The 19,330-nt window shown below is 43.7% G+C and overlaps 1 protein-coding gene across 1 annotated transcript; it reads right to left on the reverse strand.

Moving 5' to 3' along the window:
- Positions 1 to 6,633: 6,633 nt before the first annotated feature.
- Positions 6,634 to 18,780, reverse strand: Bmp2 (bone morphogenetic protein 2). The gene is made up of 3 exons (XM_070006772.1): positions 18,692 to 18,780; positions 17,175 to 17,533; positions 6,634 to 8,739 (listed from the first exon to the last, which is right to left on the reverse strand). The coding sequence occupies exons 2-3, from the start codon at positions 17,524 to 17,526 to the stop codon at positions 7,895 to 7,897; spliced, it is 1,197 nt and encodes a 398-aa protein (XP_069862873.1). The 5' UTR covers positions 17,527 to 17,533; positions 18,692 to 18,780; the 3' UTR covers positions 6,634 to 7,894.
- Positions 18,781 to 19,330: the final 550 nt, after the last annotated feature.

Consider the following 19,330-nt stretch of genomic DNA (forward strand, 5'->3'; position numbering starts at 1 on the left):
AAAAAAAGCTGAGGTAGCTTTCTGGAGACAGTACACTCCACACCCTGAGCTTTGTAGGTCTGAATGATGCGTCCAAAAGCAATCTTTTCTTTACCTCTTTGCCTTGAAACCACTGAACCAGCTGGGAGCTGTAGCTCTACTTTATTAGTGATTTCAAACACACCCTTGGAAGACAAGCTTTTTCTGTCCTTCCAGGTAGGAAGCATGTCCTAGCAAATAAGAACAATTAGAAAAGTTTTCTAACGATAATGCCATAAGAGCCAGACTTTGGAACAAACTCTTCTATCAGCTATCTACCCTACGAAGGATCAGGGAATCTTGTAGGAAAACAAAGACTTCTAAATAAAGACAAGAGATAAAATAAGCATCTTTTTTAAATGCCTTTGAAATCTTTAACTTCTTGTCTCTTCTGCTGTCTAGCAACCAAGTCTGAAAAAGAAACTCCACCCCAAACAAAGTAAAACATACAGACACTTTACTTCATAAGTGTGTGCATGCTTGTGTGTATATGTGTATGTGTGAGTGAGGGTGTGTGTGTGTAAGATTGTCAAGATGCAAAGATAGAAACTTGCTTTCCAATGATGGATAGAAGCAGGAAAAAGTGCTGTTTGGAGATGGTGGGAAAGAAAGTAAGAAGTAAAGAAATAAGAGGTAAGAAATGCGTAATGCAGGATGAGGGTATAGTTTCCACATATTGGGCTAAAGCAAGGTTTACACTCTTAAGCAATAAAAACAAACCATTAAGCTAGGCCCTAGCACTGTCAGGAAGTATAAAACAGTTCTTGAAACTTTGCAGTTACTATACAAAAGCTTTTCATAAACTCTGTTTCCTGATCTTCATTAAACGTTAACATCAAGTTGCCATGGGGCAATTAGCTTGCCTCCTGAAATCAATAAAAAATCAACAATTTGGAAATGGTTGTACAGTAAAATAGTTCAATAATTATTCTCTCATCGTGTTGTGGCCAAGTGGTTCCAGGGTAAATGCAGACCAGATGAGTTCCTGCTCCATATGAGGAAGAAAGCTTTAAGCAAATCAGTGGTTTGTTCAGAGACCTCCTCGTCCAATGGACTGCAAAAATAATGTAGTCCTGGTGGTGCTCCAGAGTGTGACCCAGGGCATGGGAGCAAACACAAGCTCTCAAGTAAGGTTAAAGTCTCAGTTACTGGCTGTCATAATGCTGAAGCAACAAGGAGGGGGACTCCCTTGAAAAATCTGAGATCTAAAGAAATTGATAAACCCAGCAAGTGGGGGGAGGGGGAGGAATTCTATATCCAGCATAAACTCTAGACAGAAATAAATGATATTTTTCTTCAGAGATTCTTTATGCATTCATCTATACACCTATGTATGTATATGTTGTACACAACAGAAGAGTTGTGTTGACACTAGGTGCTGAGGGCTCACACCTGTAATTGTTACTAATCCAGAGGCTAAGATTTTTTTTTTTTTTTGCTTTTTTCCAGTCCTGGGGCTTGAACTTCGATCGTGGGCACTGCCCCTGAGCCTCTTTATACTCAAGGTTAGTTCTTTACCACTTGAGCCAAAGTGCTACTTCTGGCTTTTTCTAAATAGTTTACTGGAAACATGAGTCTCACGAACTTTCCTCCCCAGACTGACTTTGAACTGTGATCCTAGATCTCACTCTCCTCAGTAGCTAGAATTACAAGTGTGTGCCACTAGTGACTGGCTTGAGGCTAAGACCTTAAGATCTTGGTTTGAATCCAGTTCAAGCAGAAAAGTATGTGAAACTGTTATCTCTAATTAATCAGCAAAAAGGCTGCAGTAGAGGTATGGCTCAAGTGGTAGAGAACCAACATTGAGCAAAAAAGCCAAGAGGGTAAAGTCCTAAGTTAAAGCCCCAGTACCATTATGCGCGCGCGCACACACACACACACACACACACAAATAACTAGTGTAAAATGAGATTAGGAAGCCCTAGGTCCAATATTTCTTCAACAAATACTCAAATATGAGTTGCACTGAAGAAAGCTTCAGCTGGATACTAGTGGCTCACACCTGCAATTCTAGCTACTCAAGAGGCTGAGATCCAGCCCAGGCAGAAAAGTCAGTGAGATTTTTCTTTAAAAATTCTTCAATTAACTAGCAAAGAAGTTGGAAGTAGAGGTGTAGCTCAAGTGGTAGAGCACTAGCTTTTAATTAAAAGCTAAAGCATCCAAGCCCAAAGTTCAGGACTCAGTACTGGTGTGCACATGCATGCATGCGTGTGTGCACATGCACACACACACACACACACACACACACAGAAGGAAAGGAAAGGAAAGGAGTAAGGAAAGGAAGGAGAAAAGAAGGAAGGAAACAATAAAAAAAAGGAAAGAAGGAAGGAGAAGAAAGGAAGGAAAGAGAGAAAGCAAGCACACAAGCTTCAAAATGTTCCCCAAAAGTAAAATAAGACTGCTTACCCTCAAAGGACATCTGCCTAACAAGTGGCACCAGCACCAAACAAGGACCCCTGTGCAGAGAAAAATCAATTCTTTTTGCTTTTCCTAGCCTAAGCCCATCCACCTAAACATCTTATTCAAAGTCAACTGTGGCCTAGAAAATTCCAGTATCCATTAGATCCAAACCTCAAATACCATCCATGGTAGCTTTTCACCACCCTCTAGGCTTGGTAGAGTTGTACAGTGTACTGTCTTAGAACTTAAAATAAAAACCAAGCATCATTTTTAGTATAAACAAATGCTTAAAAATGCATGACATTTTGCTACCTTCAAAGGGAAAACTTTCAACGCAGACACTTGGCACTAAGATCACACAGGCTCAACTCAGTGGACTGACTTAAGTGTTAAACTTTTTTAAAGTACGTTTTTAAGGGCTTGCACCTGCTCCCCCATTCACATAGATGTACCGACACGTATTTGACTAAACTGACTCGATGCATGCCCATGCAAGCAAGCAGAGCCGATTTTACAAGATAAGCAACCAAGTGTTTTCATGTCTGAGGGTGGCTAGAACACAAAATTGCTAGTCATCTTGTGGGAGAAAAGAATGTCTTTGAAAAAAAATATGTAGGGCATTATTTCAGACATGGTGAAATGTATTCAGATGCCATCCTATATTGAGTTGGGTCCCCCCCCCTTTTTCCTTTAAGCACTGTACATAAAGAAAAACCTATACTTGATCCAACTTGATGATCAAGAAAATATTCATTAGCATTTTGCTACTCAAACAAATGGTCCATTAGCCTGTAATCAGGGCTTTGCCAGGGATCTTGTTAGAAATGTAGGATACTAGGTCCTACTCTGAACCTCACTGAAATAAAATCCACAAGAGAAAACCATTCTGGGGGCGGGAGGGAAGAGGTGTCCACATTGAAGTCTCCTTAAGGCATTACTTGGTGATTTGGAAGCACATTAAAATCTAAGATGTTTTATTTAGAACATCATCCCCTAACGTTAGGTTGAAGTAGACTTTGAAGTTTGTAGGGCAGAGAAATGGTCAGAAAAATCCTGCCCTGGAGAATACCTTAAGACTGTAATTTATGTCAGCAGGGTGGAGGTAAGCTGCAAAGCAATTTACCTGAGTGAAATAGACTTACATGTTTCACCCTTTCTCACCCTAACCATCTCCTGCAAAGAATAAATGAGAGAAAGAATCATGCCAGAAGCTGGGCATCAATGGCTCATGCCTGTAATCCTATTACTCCTATACTCAGGAGGCTGAGGTCTGAGAATCACAGTTCAACGCCAGCTCAGGCAGGAAAGTCTGTGAGACTCTGAACCCCAATTAACCACCAAAAAAGCTGGAAGTGAAGCTGTGTGGCTCAAGTGGTAGAGCACTAGCCTTAAGTGAAAAAGCTGCAAGTATCAGTGTCCAGGCCCAGTTCAAGCCCCAGGACAGAACACACACACACACACACACACACACACACACACACACAACACACACACACACACACACACACACACACACACACACACACACACACACACACACACACACACACACACAAAATCGTGCCAGATCATTCTTATTTCTTCAGGTTGCCAATCCATGTCCCAAATACCTTCATTATTCATGCCTGTAAGGATATCTTCCTTTTGCTTTATAATGAGGAACGTGCCATATCAGTATCTTACTATTTTGTTAATTAATGTGAATATTAACATCTGAGTAGAATAGAAAGATGTTAGTGCCAGTCCTAAAAGCTTGAACTGAGGTCCTGGGTACTATCCCTGTGCTTTTGTGCTCAAGGCTACTACTTGGGCCACAGCTCTGCTTCTAGCTTTTTGGTGGCTAATTGGACATAGAATCTCATGTACTTTCCTGCCCAGGCTGACTTTGAACCGTGATCCTCAGATCTCAGTCTCCTGAGTAGCTAGGATAACATGCATGAGCCACTGACACGGGACTTTGATGCACTTTTGAGTCTACAGAAAAATTACCCTCATTAATGAAAAATGGAAGAGAAAATATAAACGACTTGGATTTTCTAAGGACATTGCAGCTTCCTATGCAGACTGGATTTACAGATCCCTTCATTCTTAAATTTCTTGATGTACTGTACAATGTAAAGTCCTATCTGGTGCAGACATTATGAAAAGATGAAGAAGGCACAGCTAGATCCATAAACCACTTACCCTTCCCTTTCCCAATTTTAGGAGGCAAAAATGGAATAGAACCCAAATGTGCAATTCAGATTAAACCCACATCAGGGAGGCTCAGGCAGCCAGAGCAAGCACAAAACCAAAAATTTGGCTTTAGGCGATATCTCAATCTTCAGATACTATGGGTTGGCGGTTCCTGTTGTTCTGTTTTTATAAACCCAACTCTAAACTAATATAATTCAACAGAATCGACTGAAATTAAAGAAATTTGGACCTAATCCTAGCTACTCAGGAGGCTGAGAGCTGTGGATCATGGTTCAAAGCCAGCCACGGCAGAAAAGTCCCCAATAAGTTTTTATCTCCAATTAACCACTCAAAATTCAGAAGTGGTGCTGTGGCTCAAGTGGTAGGAGTCCTAGCCTTGAGCACAAACAGACTCAAGGACAATTTCCAGGTCCTGAGTTCAAACCCCACAACTGACAAAAAAGAAAAAAAGAAAGGAATTTGGTGTCCTGGTTAGTTTTGGCTTTGGCCCTCAAAGGATCTAACTACAATGTCTTGAACAGTGAAGAATGAATGAATGTAGGAATGGTGTTTCTCAACTGCCAAGATAGGAGTCTTTTTTTTTTTTTTTTTTGCATATGTTAAAACCTCTGAAATTAAGCCAGAACTGAAAAGGTCTTCATCTACATGGATTAATACATGTACATTAGTTTACGTAGCCATATTGCAAGAGATTACACTGGAGCTGATGTCATTGAACCAAATAATAATCTCAAGAATTGCAAAACCTGAGTGAAGGTGTGGCTCATATGGTAGAGCTCCAGCCTTTACTGAGAAAAAGCTAAGTTGAGAGCATGAGGCTCTGAGTTCAAGCCCCAGTACCAACATGAAACAAAAGAAAGCTTGGAAAGGGTGATAGTATGAAATGCTTGTGCTGTATTCTTCCATACTCTATAGAGAATTTAGTGATGGAAAAGTACTTGTTTAAAATATTAAGACTTCAATTGGTTTATCAGTATCAATGGCAAGAGTAAAGAATGGTTTGGGGAGGACTGGGAAGGTGGCTCAGTGGTAGAGTGCTTGCCTTGCATGGGTTTGATTCCTCAGCACCACATAAGCAGAAAAAGCTGGAAGTGGTGCTGTGGCTCAAGTGGTAGAGCACTAGCCTTGAGCTGAAGAGCTGAGGGGCAGTGCCCAGGCCCAGAGTTCAGGCCCCACAACCGACAAAGGAAAAAAAAAAAAAAGGAATGGTTTGGGGGCCATACTTAAGTTTCACTGAATGACATGACATTAACCTAGAAAGAGATAAGAAGCTAAACTTGTTTTTAAAGAGAAGCAGGCTTTTGCTTCAAAGTAACATCTGAAGGACCCTCTGGTCCTAGAAGGTTCTATGCTCACAGCCATCTAGTTAATTTGGGGAAGGATATGATTAGAATAGAATGCTCCAATCGTTTTTGAGGCCAGCCATACACTAGAACTCCAGCCATCATGGCAGGTTTACCGGGGACAAAATCCTGAAAATTGATCTTAAAAACTGACAGTGAAAAACTGGGGAACTGTGGGTTCCCTGATGTGAGAAACGTAACCTCAAAACCCTTCCTTGGGTCTGATTCCAACCTGAGCACAGAAGCTCTGCTACTTCTAAGTGTTTGTCCTGAACAGCCTAATTTAACTTCACTCCATTTGGGCGTCCAGCCAATTGGCAAATATTCTTATAGAGGCTGATTCTCAAGACTTTCCCTTTCATTTTCTGGCTGTTGTCTCTGCTGCATGGGATACCATCCCTGAAACTTTTATCATGGACTCTAGGATTTTCTGATGTTATAAACTTTAACCAAAGCTTAAAATCATTTTGATCCCCCAAAGAGGTTCATATGAAAAATACCAAATCATTGGTCATTCCTTTAGTGCAAATGTGTTTTATCAAATGCTTTCATTTTTCAACCATTCCTTACCTTTCCCCCATCCCCACTGAAACCCAAAATGAAAACACAAAGGTAATCATTGTGGACATTGTACAAATGCGCCGTTTTCTCACAGGTTGGAGTTTACAGAATGAAATGCCAGAGCTTTTGATATTTATTATCTGAAATAGGTTTAACATTTGGAGAAATGTGTTGAAACATATAGCCTTGGAAAGAAAAGCAAGCTGATCAGTTAGAGAACAGGGTGTGGGCAGAAAAACATGACGTGCACAATTTTTCTGGGTGTTGGGAAGTTAGAAAATTGGGTACTTTGGAGCATAAAGAGCCTCCCCAACAAGGTAAAGGCAAAAATACAAATCAATTTCCAACTCTTGAGGGCTGCAAGATGTCAGTTTTAAATATCCGTGACTACAACAATTCATAAAGAAGAAATCTTAGTTTTATTTAATACTTTGGCCAGTTCAGCTCTTCCCTCTCTCCCTGGAAATGACCTCCAGTTGAAGAAAGAACCAGAATTCACTTCCCTGTATGTTAATGGTTCCTGGTGAGTTCTGTTAGTCCTGCTTTACTTATTCTTCCTGTAAGTTAATAGGTAAAAAAGGGGAGGGCATCTATCAGATCATTAATGTCTGATTCTTTTCCAAATATTCTACCTAATAAGTACTCATGGATTGGATAACCACTCTGCAGCATTCCTGAGAACTGAATAATATAATAATCTTGAAAGTCAGCAGAGTGGTTTATCCACTTTTTTTCTGGACTTGAACTTGTGAACTTAACAGTAGCACTGCAAAAAAAAAAAAAAAAAAAAAAAAAAAAAACCAACAACAAAAAACAAAAACAAAAAAAAGCAAACGTGCTAAGCACTTTGCCAAAGCAACCTTCCATGTAGATTTGTCATCTTAAATACACACAACCAAAAACTACAATTTTTTTTTGGAAAATTATGTACAAACCCGATACTTTTTCTGATTACATATAAATACAAATTAGCTATTTCTTTGTCCTAAAAAGTGGTTATAATAGTAAAAATAAATACAAAATAAATCTGACCAATATACTTCATGTGCTGGGGGTTAAAAAACCCATATAAAATGTACAACTAAATACACTTTAAAAATCTTTTAAGGAATAATTCTCTGATTAAAAATATTTGTTTTCCCAACTTCTTTTTTGTAGATATAAATATTTATATTTTCAAAATAATGTTTTTTTTATTTTTCTCCATTGCATTCCATAAATAAAGTCTTCATTGGGAAATATTAAAGTGTCAGCTGGTTTTGTTTTTTGGGGGGAAGGGGAAAGGGGAGTTGTGGGTTTGAGATTTTTTTTAATTCTTTTGTTTTTTTTTCCTAAAATATATATATATATGTATTTAATTAATTAATTTTGTTGTGCTAACGGCATCCACAACCCTCTACAACCATGTCCTGATAGTTCTTCAACACGACTTTCTCGTTTTCATCCAGGTATAGCATGGAGATGGCGCTGAGCTCCGTGGGGACACAGCAAGCCTTGGGAATCTTAGAGTTCACCGAGTTGACCAACGTCTGGACAATGGCGTGATTAGTGGAGTTCAGGTGATCGGCCAGGGGAAAAGGACATTCCCCGTGACAGTAAAAGGCATGATACCCTGGTGGAGCCACAATCCAGTCATTCCATCCCACATCACTGAAGTCCACGTACAAAGGGTGTCTCTTGCAGCTGGATTTGAGGCGCTTGCGCTGTTTGTGTTTGGCTTGACGTTTTTCTCTTCGGTGGAGAGGGTGTCCTTTCCCATCATTGCCAAAAGTTACCAGCAACGGCCTCATCTGGGGCCAGCTGTGCTCATCTTGGTGCAAAGACCTGCTAATCCTCACATGTCTTTTGGAGACACCTTGCTTCTCCTCAAAGTGGGTCACTTCTACCACGAAGCCGTGGTTGGCATGGCCCTGTGCTGTCCACCGCATCACAGCTGGGGTGACGTCAAACCTTTCCCACTGGCTGGTGTTCTGACTCACCAACCTGGTGTCCAAAAGTCTGGTCATGGGGAATTTTGAGTTGGCAGTTGCAGGTTTTATAATTTCATAAATATTAATTCGGTGATGGAAGCTGCTGTCGCTTTCCAAAGCTTCCTGCATCTGTTCCCGAAAAACCTGAAGTTCAGCAGACATGATAAACTCCTCGGTGGGGATTGAACTTAAATTAAAGAAGAATCGCCGGGTAGTTTTCCCACTCATTTCTGGCAGTTCTTCCAGATATTCTAATTTGATCAATGAAAATAAGGGGAGAAAAAAAAAAAAAAGAAGGTCATTCAGTAAGAGAGGTTACGGATCATCTCACAAGTTATAATCATTTTTAAGCCACATCTCTGACCAAAAAATAGTAATTTTAGGACTGCCACAACACTGGTGGCTCACACCTGTAACCCTAGCTAATTGGGAGACAAATCTGAGCATCATGGTTCAAAGCCAGCCTAGGCAGATAAACTGACTCTTATCTTTAATTCTGAGTTGGAGATACATGAACAAATGCAAATGTCATCATTAAAATTAAAAAGGAGACTCAGGAGCCAGTGGCTCACATCTGTAATCCTAGCTACAAAGGGGGCTGAGATCTGAGAATCATGGTTCAAAACCAACCCAGGCAGGGAAGTCTTATGAGACTCTTATCTCCAATTAACCACTACAAACCTGGAAATGGAGCTGTGGCTCAAGTGGTAAAGTGCTAGCTTTAAGCAAAAAAGCTCAGGGACAGTGCCAAGGTCGTGAGTTCAATTCCAAGGACTGGCACACACACAACACATACATACTCACTCCCCCCCCGCCTTTTTCATATGGTCATGTCAACAGTATAGAATGAAACAAAACAAAATTACATGATTGTCATGCCTTTAAATAAGAACACAGCTTCCAGGTGGGTAAAATAATGAGGGACAGAGTGAAGTATTTCTTTGGAATTCAAAGACTTCAGGCAGAAAAAAAAGTCAGCACTATAGTTAGTAAAGGTCTAATGAATGAGGAGCTGAGGAAATTATTGCATTTCTTTAAGGAAAAAAGAGGCTTTAATGTCAATCTCTTAAAGCAGTATTCTAAAACATTACTCTGCAATTTAAGTAATTTACAAATCTTGATATACAGATTTCAACTTCCTAATTAAAGACTTTGAAACTCAACATCAATGATGACATTTTGCTAAGCACACCCTACCATTTTACTCAAAGTCCATAGACAAAGGCATGTACAGGGATCTACTACTTTGGAAAACATATGGATGGTTACCAGAACATGGTAAGAATTGAGGCCAAACAAGTTCATGAGAGAAATAGGTTCCTGACTGGGCTCTCTCACCTCTTTATGACCTCGAGTCAAAATCGCATTTCGAATGCTTTTGGAATTAAGAATCATTTTTGTCTTCTCTGGGTCATTTCTTTTGTGCAGTTTTCAACATGATGTAAAAAGTGTATAGGAGTATGCAATAAAGGCACAAAACCATTTATAAACATTAACCAAAGCACAACCAGTGAGTTGTATGCTGGTAGCTCATGTGCATAATCCTAGCTACTGAAGGAAGCTGAAATGTGAAGGATCAAGATTCAAAGCCAGCCTGGGCAGAAAGTCTACGGAGATGCTGTCTCCAAAATAATCAGCAAAGGACAGGGCTGGAGGCATGGCTCAAGCATAGAGAACCAGCCAAGGAAGCAAGCCAAGCAAGTGTGAGGCCCTGAATTCAATACCCCATAATCATGAAATACAGGTACGAGATTCCCCATCTTATCAGAGAATAGTCTTTTTACATCATTTTTAACGGAGCTCTTAAAATGGGGTCAAGCATTAAAGTCTCGCCTGATAAAAGATTCCTAAACTGTCATTATGACAACTAGTTTCCCAAGCAAACAGTAAATTATGACACACATTGAATGCCGTTAGTTCATAACTTAGCAAACCACATTATTACTATTAAATTAGTAGTAAGAATAAGATATTTAGGTTTGGGATAGCTATCTAGGTTTGTCTCCTCATGTTATCACAACCAATCATTTTACTGCCAAAAATTGCCTGTTTACTTTAGGATCTCAACTCAAGTGCTAACAAAATCAACTTGGTCATTGTTTCATGTTATGAAACCTGAGACTTATTTTTCAAATCATTTTATGGTTGCACGTTCCCTAAAGACAGGGTTGTGAGTTGTTCACAGAATCTAGATGCTTTAGCAAATGAAAATCACATGGAATCATTCATGCAAAGACTCCACCTGGGAAAATAAACCCCAAGTGACCGTCATCACTGCAAGCTAACTAAAGCACTGGGGTTGGGGCTGGGAAGGTGGCTCAGTGGTAGAGCACTTGCCTTGCATGCCTGAGGCCCTGGGTTCGATTCCTCAGCACCACATAAGAAAAAAAAAGCCGGAAGTGGCGCTGTGGCTCAAGTGGTAGAGGGCTAGCCTTGAGCTGAAGAGCTGAGGGACAGTGCCCAGGCCCAGAGTTCAGGCCCCACAACCGGACCCAAAAAACAACAAAAAAAAACAAAAAACAAAAAAACAAAAAATAAAGCACTGGGGTTTATTCAACAGGGCAGTTTCACCCAAGCTATGAAGTAGTAGTACATGAATAGCACAATTCTCAAACTTCAGCCTTTGCATAAAATCCCTAGGACTCCTTCAGTTGCTAAATGCAGCTTCTCATCCATTGGGTCTGAAGAGTGGTGGGAAATTCAGTCTTTCCAACCAGCTCCTACATGAGAGGATGCTGCAAAGCTTTGTCAGGATTTTGAAGAGTGTTTCCCACATTCAGCGTAGATTGGCAGAGGAACAGAATTTTAAAAGTGCCTTTGGTAAGTTATATAAACATATGTACAAGAACCATACCAGGCCAAGAAATGAGTATCTCGCCAGGTGCTGCTAGCTCACACCTATAATCATAGCTACTCAGGAGGTTGAGGTCTGAGGATGGAAGTTCAGAGCAAGCCAGGGCAGGAAAGTCTGTGATACTCTTATCTCCCATAAACTACTCAGAAAAAGCCGGAAGTGGTGCTGTGGCTCAAGTGGTAGAGTGCTACACAGGGACGGCGCTCAGGCCCACAGTTCAAGCTCCAAAAAAGAAATGAGTCTTCCACTATCCCATTGAACCTACTAGTCAAAACCTCTTAGATTCATCTACATTCTGAAGTCCACTGTAATGCTGCTTCACATCAGACACAATCAATAAACTAAGCCTTCCCCCAAAAGAACCACTGCTCTTTGCAGTGGCTCCAAGCAAGTATCATGGAGTATATTCCGCTTCTGTAAAACCCCTGCTCCGTGTTCTGTAGGTGTGCCTCAATACAGGAGTGGAGGGCACTTTCTTTTGTTAGCAAAGTAGAAATCAGCAGTATCCTCCAAATCCCAGTGACTTCAAAGCCCCAAATGCAACCAAGTTCTTGTCTCCTCTGATAACTGCAACAAAAAGCCTGAATTCCAATCTACAAATAAGAAGGGAGTGACTGTCATTGGTATGCATACATATGAAAGATAAGTGATTATTCAACCAGAACAAAAAATATTGATTTGCTGTGGCTCAAACTTTTGTGGAAGAATAGCAGCCTTAGCAAACAACAACAATTCACTCTTAAGCAATAACAGGGTTGAAAGAAAACCTTTTTCCAATTTTCCAACCTCACCATCACCAACCTAATGACTAAAAGATCCCTACTGTGCTCTTAATATGAAGATGTCCGTCAGAACGCAGGCTCAGGTCACAGACATGTCAGAGGGATTCACAGAAACCCCCAACCAAGGTAAATCATCACAGAGGGTTATAGGATCTACCACACCTGTTCCTACTCCAAGGGAGACAGATTCAAAGTTGATTTGATAGAAAATTTTATGTTCAGGAACAAAACCTCTTACAAACTGTCCAAAACTGGGGATTGTGGAACTTCATAGTAGTAATGTATACTTTCTGAAACACTCACATTGAATCAGCTGAACTTGCTAAGAGATTTCAGGATTTGGAGCAATTTTAGTTAGACCTGACTTTGTGAGCTTTTAAGCTCTTTACCAAATGGATGGAGCTATGGCTGGAAAAAGGAAGAAAATTGGACAGAAAAATGATATTTGACTTTCATCTAGTTCAGAACAATCGAGGTTAGGCTAAGTTCACCCCAGCTTCCTGTTCCCTGGAGAAAAAAAGAGAAGAGAATGTGACATAAAAACATCATCAATGCTAACCGGGGGCCAGTGACTCCATGCCTGTAACACTAGTGACACAGGAGGGTGAAATCTGAGGTACTAAGCCAGCCCAGACAGTCAAGCCTTTATCTTCAACTACCAAAAAGAGACAAGAATGGAGCTATGGCTCGGCTCAAGTGGCAGAGTGCTAGCCTTGAGCAAAAGAAGTTGAGGGACAGTGCCAAGGCTCTGAGTTCTAGTCCCAGGACCAGCACACAAAAACAAACCAACCAATAGACAAATAAATAAAATGTCATTAATATAATGTTTGGTTATGGGCTGGATGCTTTTTCAGGGGTCAGGTCTGGTGCTAAGAGCTTTAAGATTAGTTATCTCCTGAGCAGAGAGGGACCATGATACCCATTCTGTACAGTGAAGTAACATCTAGAGTTCAGATAGGCTATATAATTTCCCTAAAGTCAGATAGCTATGAACCAGAGTCTAGTGCATGCCAAAGTTTTAGTCACCAGATAGTACTACCTGCCATTGGAGACAAGTCACAACTTCAAATGACAGTCCAAACCACTAGAAGCACATTGCCCTAACCAAAGAATAAGAATACACTACCCAGGTCTAGTGAAAATAGCAGACATAACAAAAGCAACAGATACAACTGATGTTAACAGACCAAAATAGGGTATATAAATGTTGTTTGGAGCCACTGCTAGTTTGTGGCCTTTTTTGCCCTATTAAAACCACCTAGCCTGAGGATGCTTCAGATAAAGTTAGTACATTTGGGAATCTCTGGTCTATGACAAAAATGAAAGGGGCTGTGTATAACAAGATTTTCTGTAAGATAAAGTAACATGTACCAAGAAGAATATAAAACAAAGCAACCATGATTTTCTTTTGTCTTATTTTGTTTTTAATACAAGGCTATGACAACTAAAGGGAAGGAGCGCTTGAAGTGGCCTGTCCACCCTTAGGGTCAACACCTGTGCACTACTCAGTGCAGTGTCTCAAGAACAAGTCTACAAAAGGCAGAAAAAAACTGTGAGGAATCAAGAAGAAATATAGGGGAAACACTAAAAGATTGGGGGAAACAGAAAACCAGTGCTAAACTTCAGTCTCTATCTCTACCAGCATTTTAAATACAGAAACTGTTCTACTTAATATTAAAGATCTTTGCCATCATACTTCAATAACAGGGGTCTTACTGAGAAAGTACTGGTGTATTTTTAGAGAGGTTTAGAGAGGTCAAGTCTGCCCTGGAAATTTGGGCCACACATTCTCTTCCTCAGGGTAGTGGTTCTTTGTTGAACTGTCCTACTCCTATGGCTGTGTTAATAGTAGTTGCATTTGTGTTGACAGGATTAATGTCTGTCTGAAAGCTTTAGTCAGAGAGGCCAATAATTTAGTTATTTCACGCAAAAAAAAAAAAAAAACTGTCCTTCCAAATCTGGAGAGCAAGCCTGTGGTTCCTCTAGCTTCTGATCTGTCAGAAGAGTAGGGAGACTTTTCTCAAGGCCAATGAACCCTACCAATTTCAATGTGTCTCCAATGGCAGCAAAGCATAAAACATACTTTGCAGTTGGAGAAGTGATTTCCCTACACTTGACAGCCCTTCTAAAACACGCCCCTCCTTGGCTGACACACTTTCTAATGACCTTGACAAAGAATTTCAGCAAAGTTTGCACTCTCCCAAATAAAAGCCACTGTAGAAAGGACTTGGCCAATGTTCACCAGGAGAAATGACAACTGATAATTCTGTCTTGCTCAACTAGTTTGGAGGACTCATCACACATACAGTGGCTGCAATTCCCTCATGGTAACACTTGCCTTGTGCCACCAAACCATCTGATACCATCTACTAAGAAAAAAAAAACTCAATGGGTAAAAACTCTGGGTTCTTTAACAAATAAATGTCTAAATTCTGCTCCAGCCAGTAGTCTCAATCACATCATCTATTAAGTGTTTTAGCTGTATGTGAGGTACAAGAAATGCTTATAAAAAATCCTGGGTTATATATCAATTTTCAAAAAGTGCCATGTCCAGCCTAAGGATGACATACTACGCATAAGAAAAGATGAATTTGTTGCAATTTAGGGCAAAAAACACATCACGTTCTCTAATATCTAATTGTATACAGTCTTCTAAGCTAATTTTAAGCAAGTTAATAACTCCTGTTTTTTCACCTAACATTGCTCACTTTTTTTTTCTTTTTACCAGTCTTGGGGCTTGAACTCAGGGCCTGAGCACTGTCCCTGAGCTTCTTTGGCTCAAGACTAGCACTCTTACCACATGAGCTACAGCACTACTTTCTGCCTTTTCTGTTTATGTGGTACTGAGGAATTGAATCCAGGGCTTCATGCATGCTAGGCAAGCATTCTACCACCAAGCCACATTCCCAGCCCAACAATGCTCACTTTTAAAGATGTAAATTATATGCATAAGCTCAAGCACCCTATTTAGGATTAAAAATAGTCAAAAATATATAGCCTATTAAAGGTAAAATCAAGCCACTTCTAGAGGAAGAATGAGAAATATGCAGGCTCTACTGATGAGATCTTCACTTGGTTGAATGTCTAGTTATTAACTGACTTGAATGTTCTTTAAGTTATTACAGAGATACAGTATCATCCTGGTTTTATGAATAAAGTAAAGAATGGTTTCCATGAAAAGATAATGAAAACAACTCTTTGGTTGTTTTCCTAGGCTGGTTCTTTTTTGATCCAGGAAAACTATTTCTAATCAGCATCACCTGGAAATGATGAGCTAGTTCTATAATCAGCTCAGGGTTAGGACAGCAGAACATACACACATGAAAACATCACTACACATGACAGGAGTTTCTGCTTTCAGTGAAGGAATTCCAAAGGATTAGAATGAAGTTTCACTGCCATCCTCAAAACTCTTAATTTCTGCTCAGAGAGCACCTTACTAACATGCCCCAGTGGGCACCAAGGGCTGAGCTTATGCCTGTAATCTAAGCTACCCAGGAGATCTGAGGATCCCTGTCTGAAGCCAGACCAGGCAGAAAAAGGTCTGTGAGACTCTTATCTCCAATTAATCAGCAGAAAGCCAGAAGTGAAGCTATAGCAAGTAGTAGAATAGCAGCTTAAAGGGAAAAAGCTAAGGAACAGTGCCCAGGCCTTCAGTTCAAGCTTCAGAACCAGAATTTTATATATAATATATAATGTATATACTATATAATGTGCTTGAAAATAATCAGTTCAATGACATCTTCATAATGTGCAGTTGCTTGGTCAAAGTATTATTTGCTCGGTGACCTGCCTTTGGGACCTCTTCTTAGCAACCTGGGTTCTCACAAGTCAAAGTCATCCTCACTGGGAGAAAACTTCAGGGGCTACTTCTAATCTGTTAAGAGCACAGATTTCCACTTGGAATTTATAGCCCCCCCCCCAAGCCCAACTAAGAACCAACAACCAGCTCCCTCCTATTGTGTGATGACTGCCCTGTGCTGTACAACTTCTGCACTCCTTTGGAGAATGCAAAGGAACCCATGCGCTATTTAGAAGGCATTAAGCCACAGGAGTATTTAAAAGCTGTACAGAAAGAATTGATGTGGAACATAGCTTTGACTAATTGCTTTAAGAACTTAGGTACATCCTTTCTCAGTAGCTGTTCTAAGACGCTGCAAATCTACCAAATGCCTTTCTGATGAAACAAGCAGAAATAGCCTACCTTCAGAAAACCACACTCAGTATCATAAAAGAGAAAAGAAAGCAAGCCCCACATTTCATCACATATGAAGGAAACAGGGGCAGCTGCTGCACAAACTTGTATCTGAAGGTTTGCCTGGTCTCCAGCCCTGCAGCCTATCTTAAGATTTAAGCAGGAGACAAGAAAGTCATTGTGGAAATAAGCAGAGGGATGGTGGGATGGGTCTCTCACGGGGATTAGGTGGAGATTCAAAGATCTCCCAAACCAGGCCCAGATCAAAATGTAAGTGAGAAAGATGGGGGGGGGGGGGAAGAAGGGCCCTGGGCTTTCATTTTTCAGTCTTATGGATTAAAATAAATTCTGCCCTTGGCCCTGTCTAGCCTAAAACTGGGGCTTAAAGCAGAAGATGCAAATTCATACAGCCAAGGGCTTCCAAATAGATTTAAAACAAAAATCTCAAAGCTCTACCATTCCCACCCACCCCCACCCTGCCCCAGTGGAATTCTTGCACGTTTAGCTGAGGGGGGGGGTGGCTTTCTGTGACCCCCCCAGCCCTCTTCTTCCCCATCTCTCAAAATTCTCCCCAGTTCCTGGGGGAGGAGTTACTCTCTGGCTGCAAGCCAGGAAAAGGGTGCGGATCCGAGGGGAATCCCTGGCTCCCTGCTCACACAGCAGTGCTTTGAAATGGGGTTCAGAGAGGATGGTGGAGAAAGCAACGTTTAGTGGGATAGGCTGAGGCTGCCCTAGCCCAGCTGGGTTTTTTTTTTCTTTTTCCTTCAGTGGCCGCAGGCTGCCACCGTTGGGTAGGGGCTCTGCTCTCCCCTCCGCACCCCTACGCCCGGGCGGCCGGCAGGCAGGCAGGCTCACCTTCGTGGTGGAAGCTGCGCACGGTGTTGGCGCGGCTAGCCGCCCTCTCCAGCCGCGGGTCCGGGGCGGGCGCGCCGGGCTGGCCCGAGTGCCGGCGGTACAAGTCCAGCATGTAGGGGGGCACCACGACATCTCTGCTGGGGGTGGGTCTCTGTTTCAGGCCGAACATGCTGAGCAGGCGCAACTCGAATTCTCTCAGGACGTCGTCGGAGGGCCGGGATGAGGGGCGGCCCGAGGACGCCGCCGACGCCGCGAACTTCTTGCGGCCCAGCTCGGGAATGAGGCCGGCCGCGCCGCCCAGGAGAACCTGGGGAAGCAGCAACGCTAGAAGACAGCGGGTCCCGGCCACCATGGTCGACCTGCGGACAGGGCCGACGTTGAGTCACCCGAGTTCCCCGCCCAGTCCTCCCGCCCGTCCTCCACCCCCGAGGCCTAGGGCTCTGCTCGCCTCCTCCACCAGGGTGCCCTCCTGGCATGCCGCACTCCGAGTGGGACTAAGCGCGTCCCAAATGCCCCGAATTGCGGGCAGGAGGTAGGTGGAGGCTTCCCAAGTTTCTCGGCGCTTCCCCCTGCTCCCCCCCCCATCCCGTTCTCAACCTGTCCAACTTCTGATTTGGGGTTTTGATTTCACCCCCAACGAGATTCAGAGAATGTCATCTGTCTGCCTCGCCTCCCCGCCCCCCAACGACCCCTACCCCCGGTTATATCAGGCCTGATTGGCAATGCTGGGAATCTGGGGTCCCATCTCTGGGTCTGATACCCCCGCCCCCCATTCCATGCAGAGCTCAACGCACCGCGCAGCGCTCTCTGGCTCAGAAACACGCACAAACAGCGCGTGCGGCTTCCTAGAGGCTCCGCGCGCACACGCACACGCGCGCACACTTGTAGTCACCACACACTCAAAGCCACGACTCCTGAAAGTCACTTGCAACCTATGGCCCGCGCCTGTCAGCTCCGGGGTGACCGAAAGGCCACTCCGTCCCCGCATCGGCGTCTCCACCCGCGTCTCATGACTACGTGAAGAGCTGGGGTGTGAGGACGCGCGCGTGTCAGCTGTTAAAACACAGCACCGGGGTACGCCGACCATTCTGGAAACAAGGACGGAGAACCCCAGCGTCTGTTTCCCCCTCCAGGGAACCGCTAGGGTCCAGCAGGTGGGCAATTAATGGGAGAAACCCAAGGGCCACCCTCTCCCAGGCACTGCTTTCTTTTTATGTCATGTAAGTGTTGACAGCCCCAATTAATACACTGAAAATCAGGGTGGGGAGGGGCAACGGGGAGGGCAAGGTGGACCATCTCCGGGGATGATAGGGTCGGGAGGAGGGGGGTCCAGCCCCCCCATCCCCCAGGAGCTCGGCTGCACGTGGACCCGCAAAGTGGGGGAGTGTCTGTTTACGTCTCGTCAGTCCGGGCGCCCGGAGTCGCTCGGGGCCCCGCTGTGCCGGGCTACGGGGAGTCCTCCACCCCCTTCCCAGCCCCCCACCTCAATCCCAGATTCGCGGCCCCGCGTCCTCTACCTTTAGGAGACGGCAGTCCGTCTAAGAAGCACTCGGGGACACGTCCATTGAAAGAGCCTCCACATGGAAAAAGCTCTATCCGCAGGACCTGGCGCAGGGACGGGGCGTCCCTTCCTTCCCTTCGCCTTCTCCTCCTTCGGCAGCTCCCGGGAGGGCCGAGAACTCCCTGTCCCCCAGCTGGCCTCGGCGTCCCGGATGGGGTCCGGCAACGGGTGCGGGAGCCGCGGAGCTCGGAGGTGGCGAGGCTGGTTCCGCCGGGGCGAAGGCACCGGCGCAAAGTGGGGAGCACCGGCGGCTCTCCCTGCAAGTTCAAGGAGTTTCCAGCCAAGTGCTGACACACAGCCGCGCGCAGGGGGAGGAGTGCGGCGCTGGGACGCGACGGGCAGGGAGAGGGGAGGAGAGGCCGGTGCTGTCTTCGTGCTTAGGCACCGGCGGCCGCGGGGTGCGTGCCCCCACGCGGGGTCGACTCCGGGACTCGGGGGGACGAGGGTCGGTGGCTCAGCGCTAACTCCGCCGCGGCCCATGGCTCGGGGCAGCCATCCTGGGGGACGCCGGGTCCGGGGAAGGGCACGGCGACGGGCTGGGCGCCTCGGCTCCCCTCCGCATCACTCGGCTTTCCTCAGGCGCACCCCCATTAGC

This window comes from Dipodomys merriami, unplaced genomic scaffold, assembly GCF_024711535.1.
Source record: "Dipodomys merriami isolate MVZ:Mamm:240054 unplaced genomic scaffold, mDipMer1.0.p SCAF_7, whole genome shotgun sequence".
Taxonomy (NCBI): domain Eukaryota; kingdom Metazoa; phylum Chordata; class Mammalia; order Rodentia; family Heteromyidae; genus Dipodomys; species Dipodomys merriami.

Coding starts and splice junctions, on each gene's coding strand:
- Bmp2 (XM_070006772.1), bottom strand. CDS start 17,526: ATGGTGGCCGGGACCCGCTGTCTTCTAGCGTTGCTGCTTCCCCAGGTT. Junction 8,740..17,174: donor GCGCAGCTTCCACCACGAAG/GTGAGCCTGCCT, acceptor TGATCAAATTAG/AATATCTGGAAGAACTGCCA.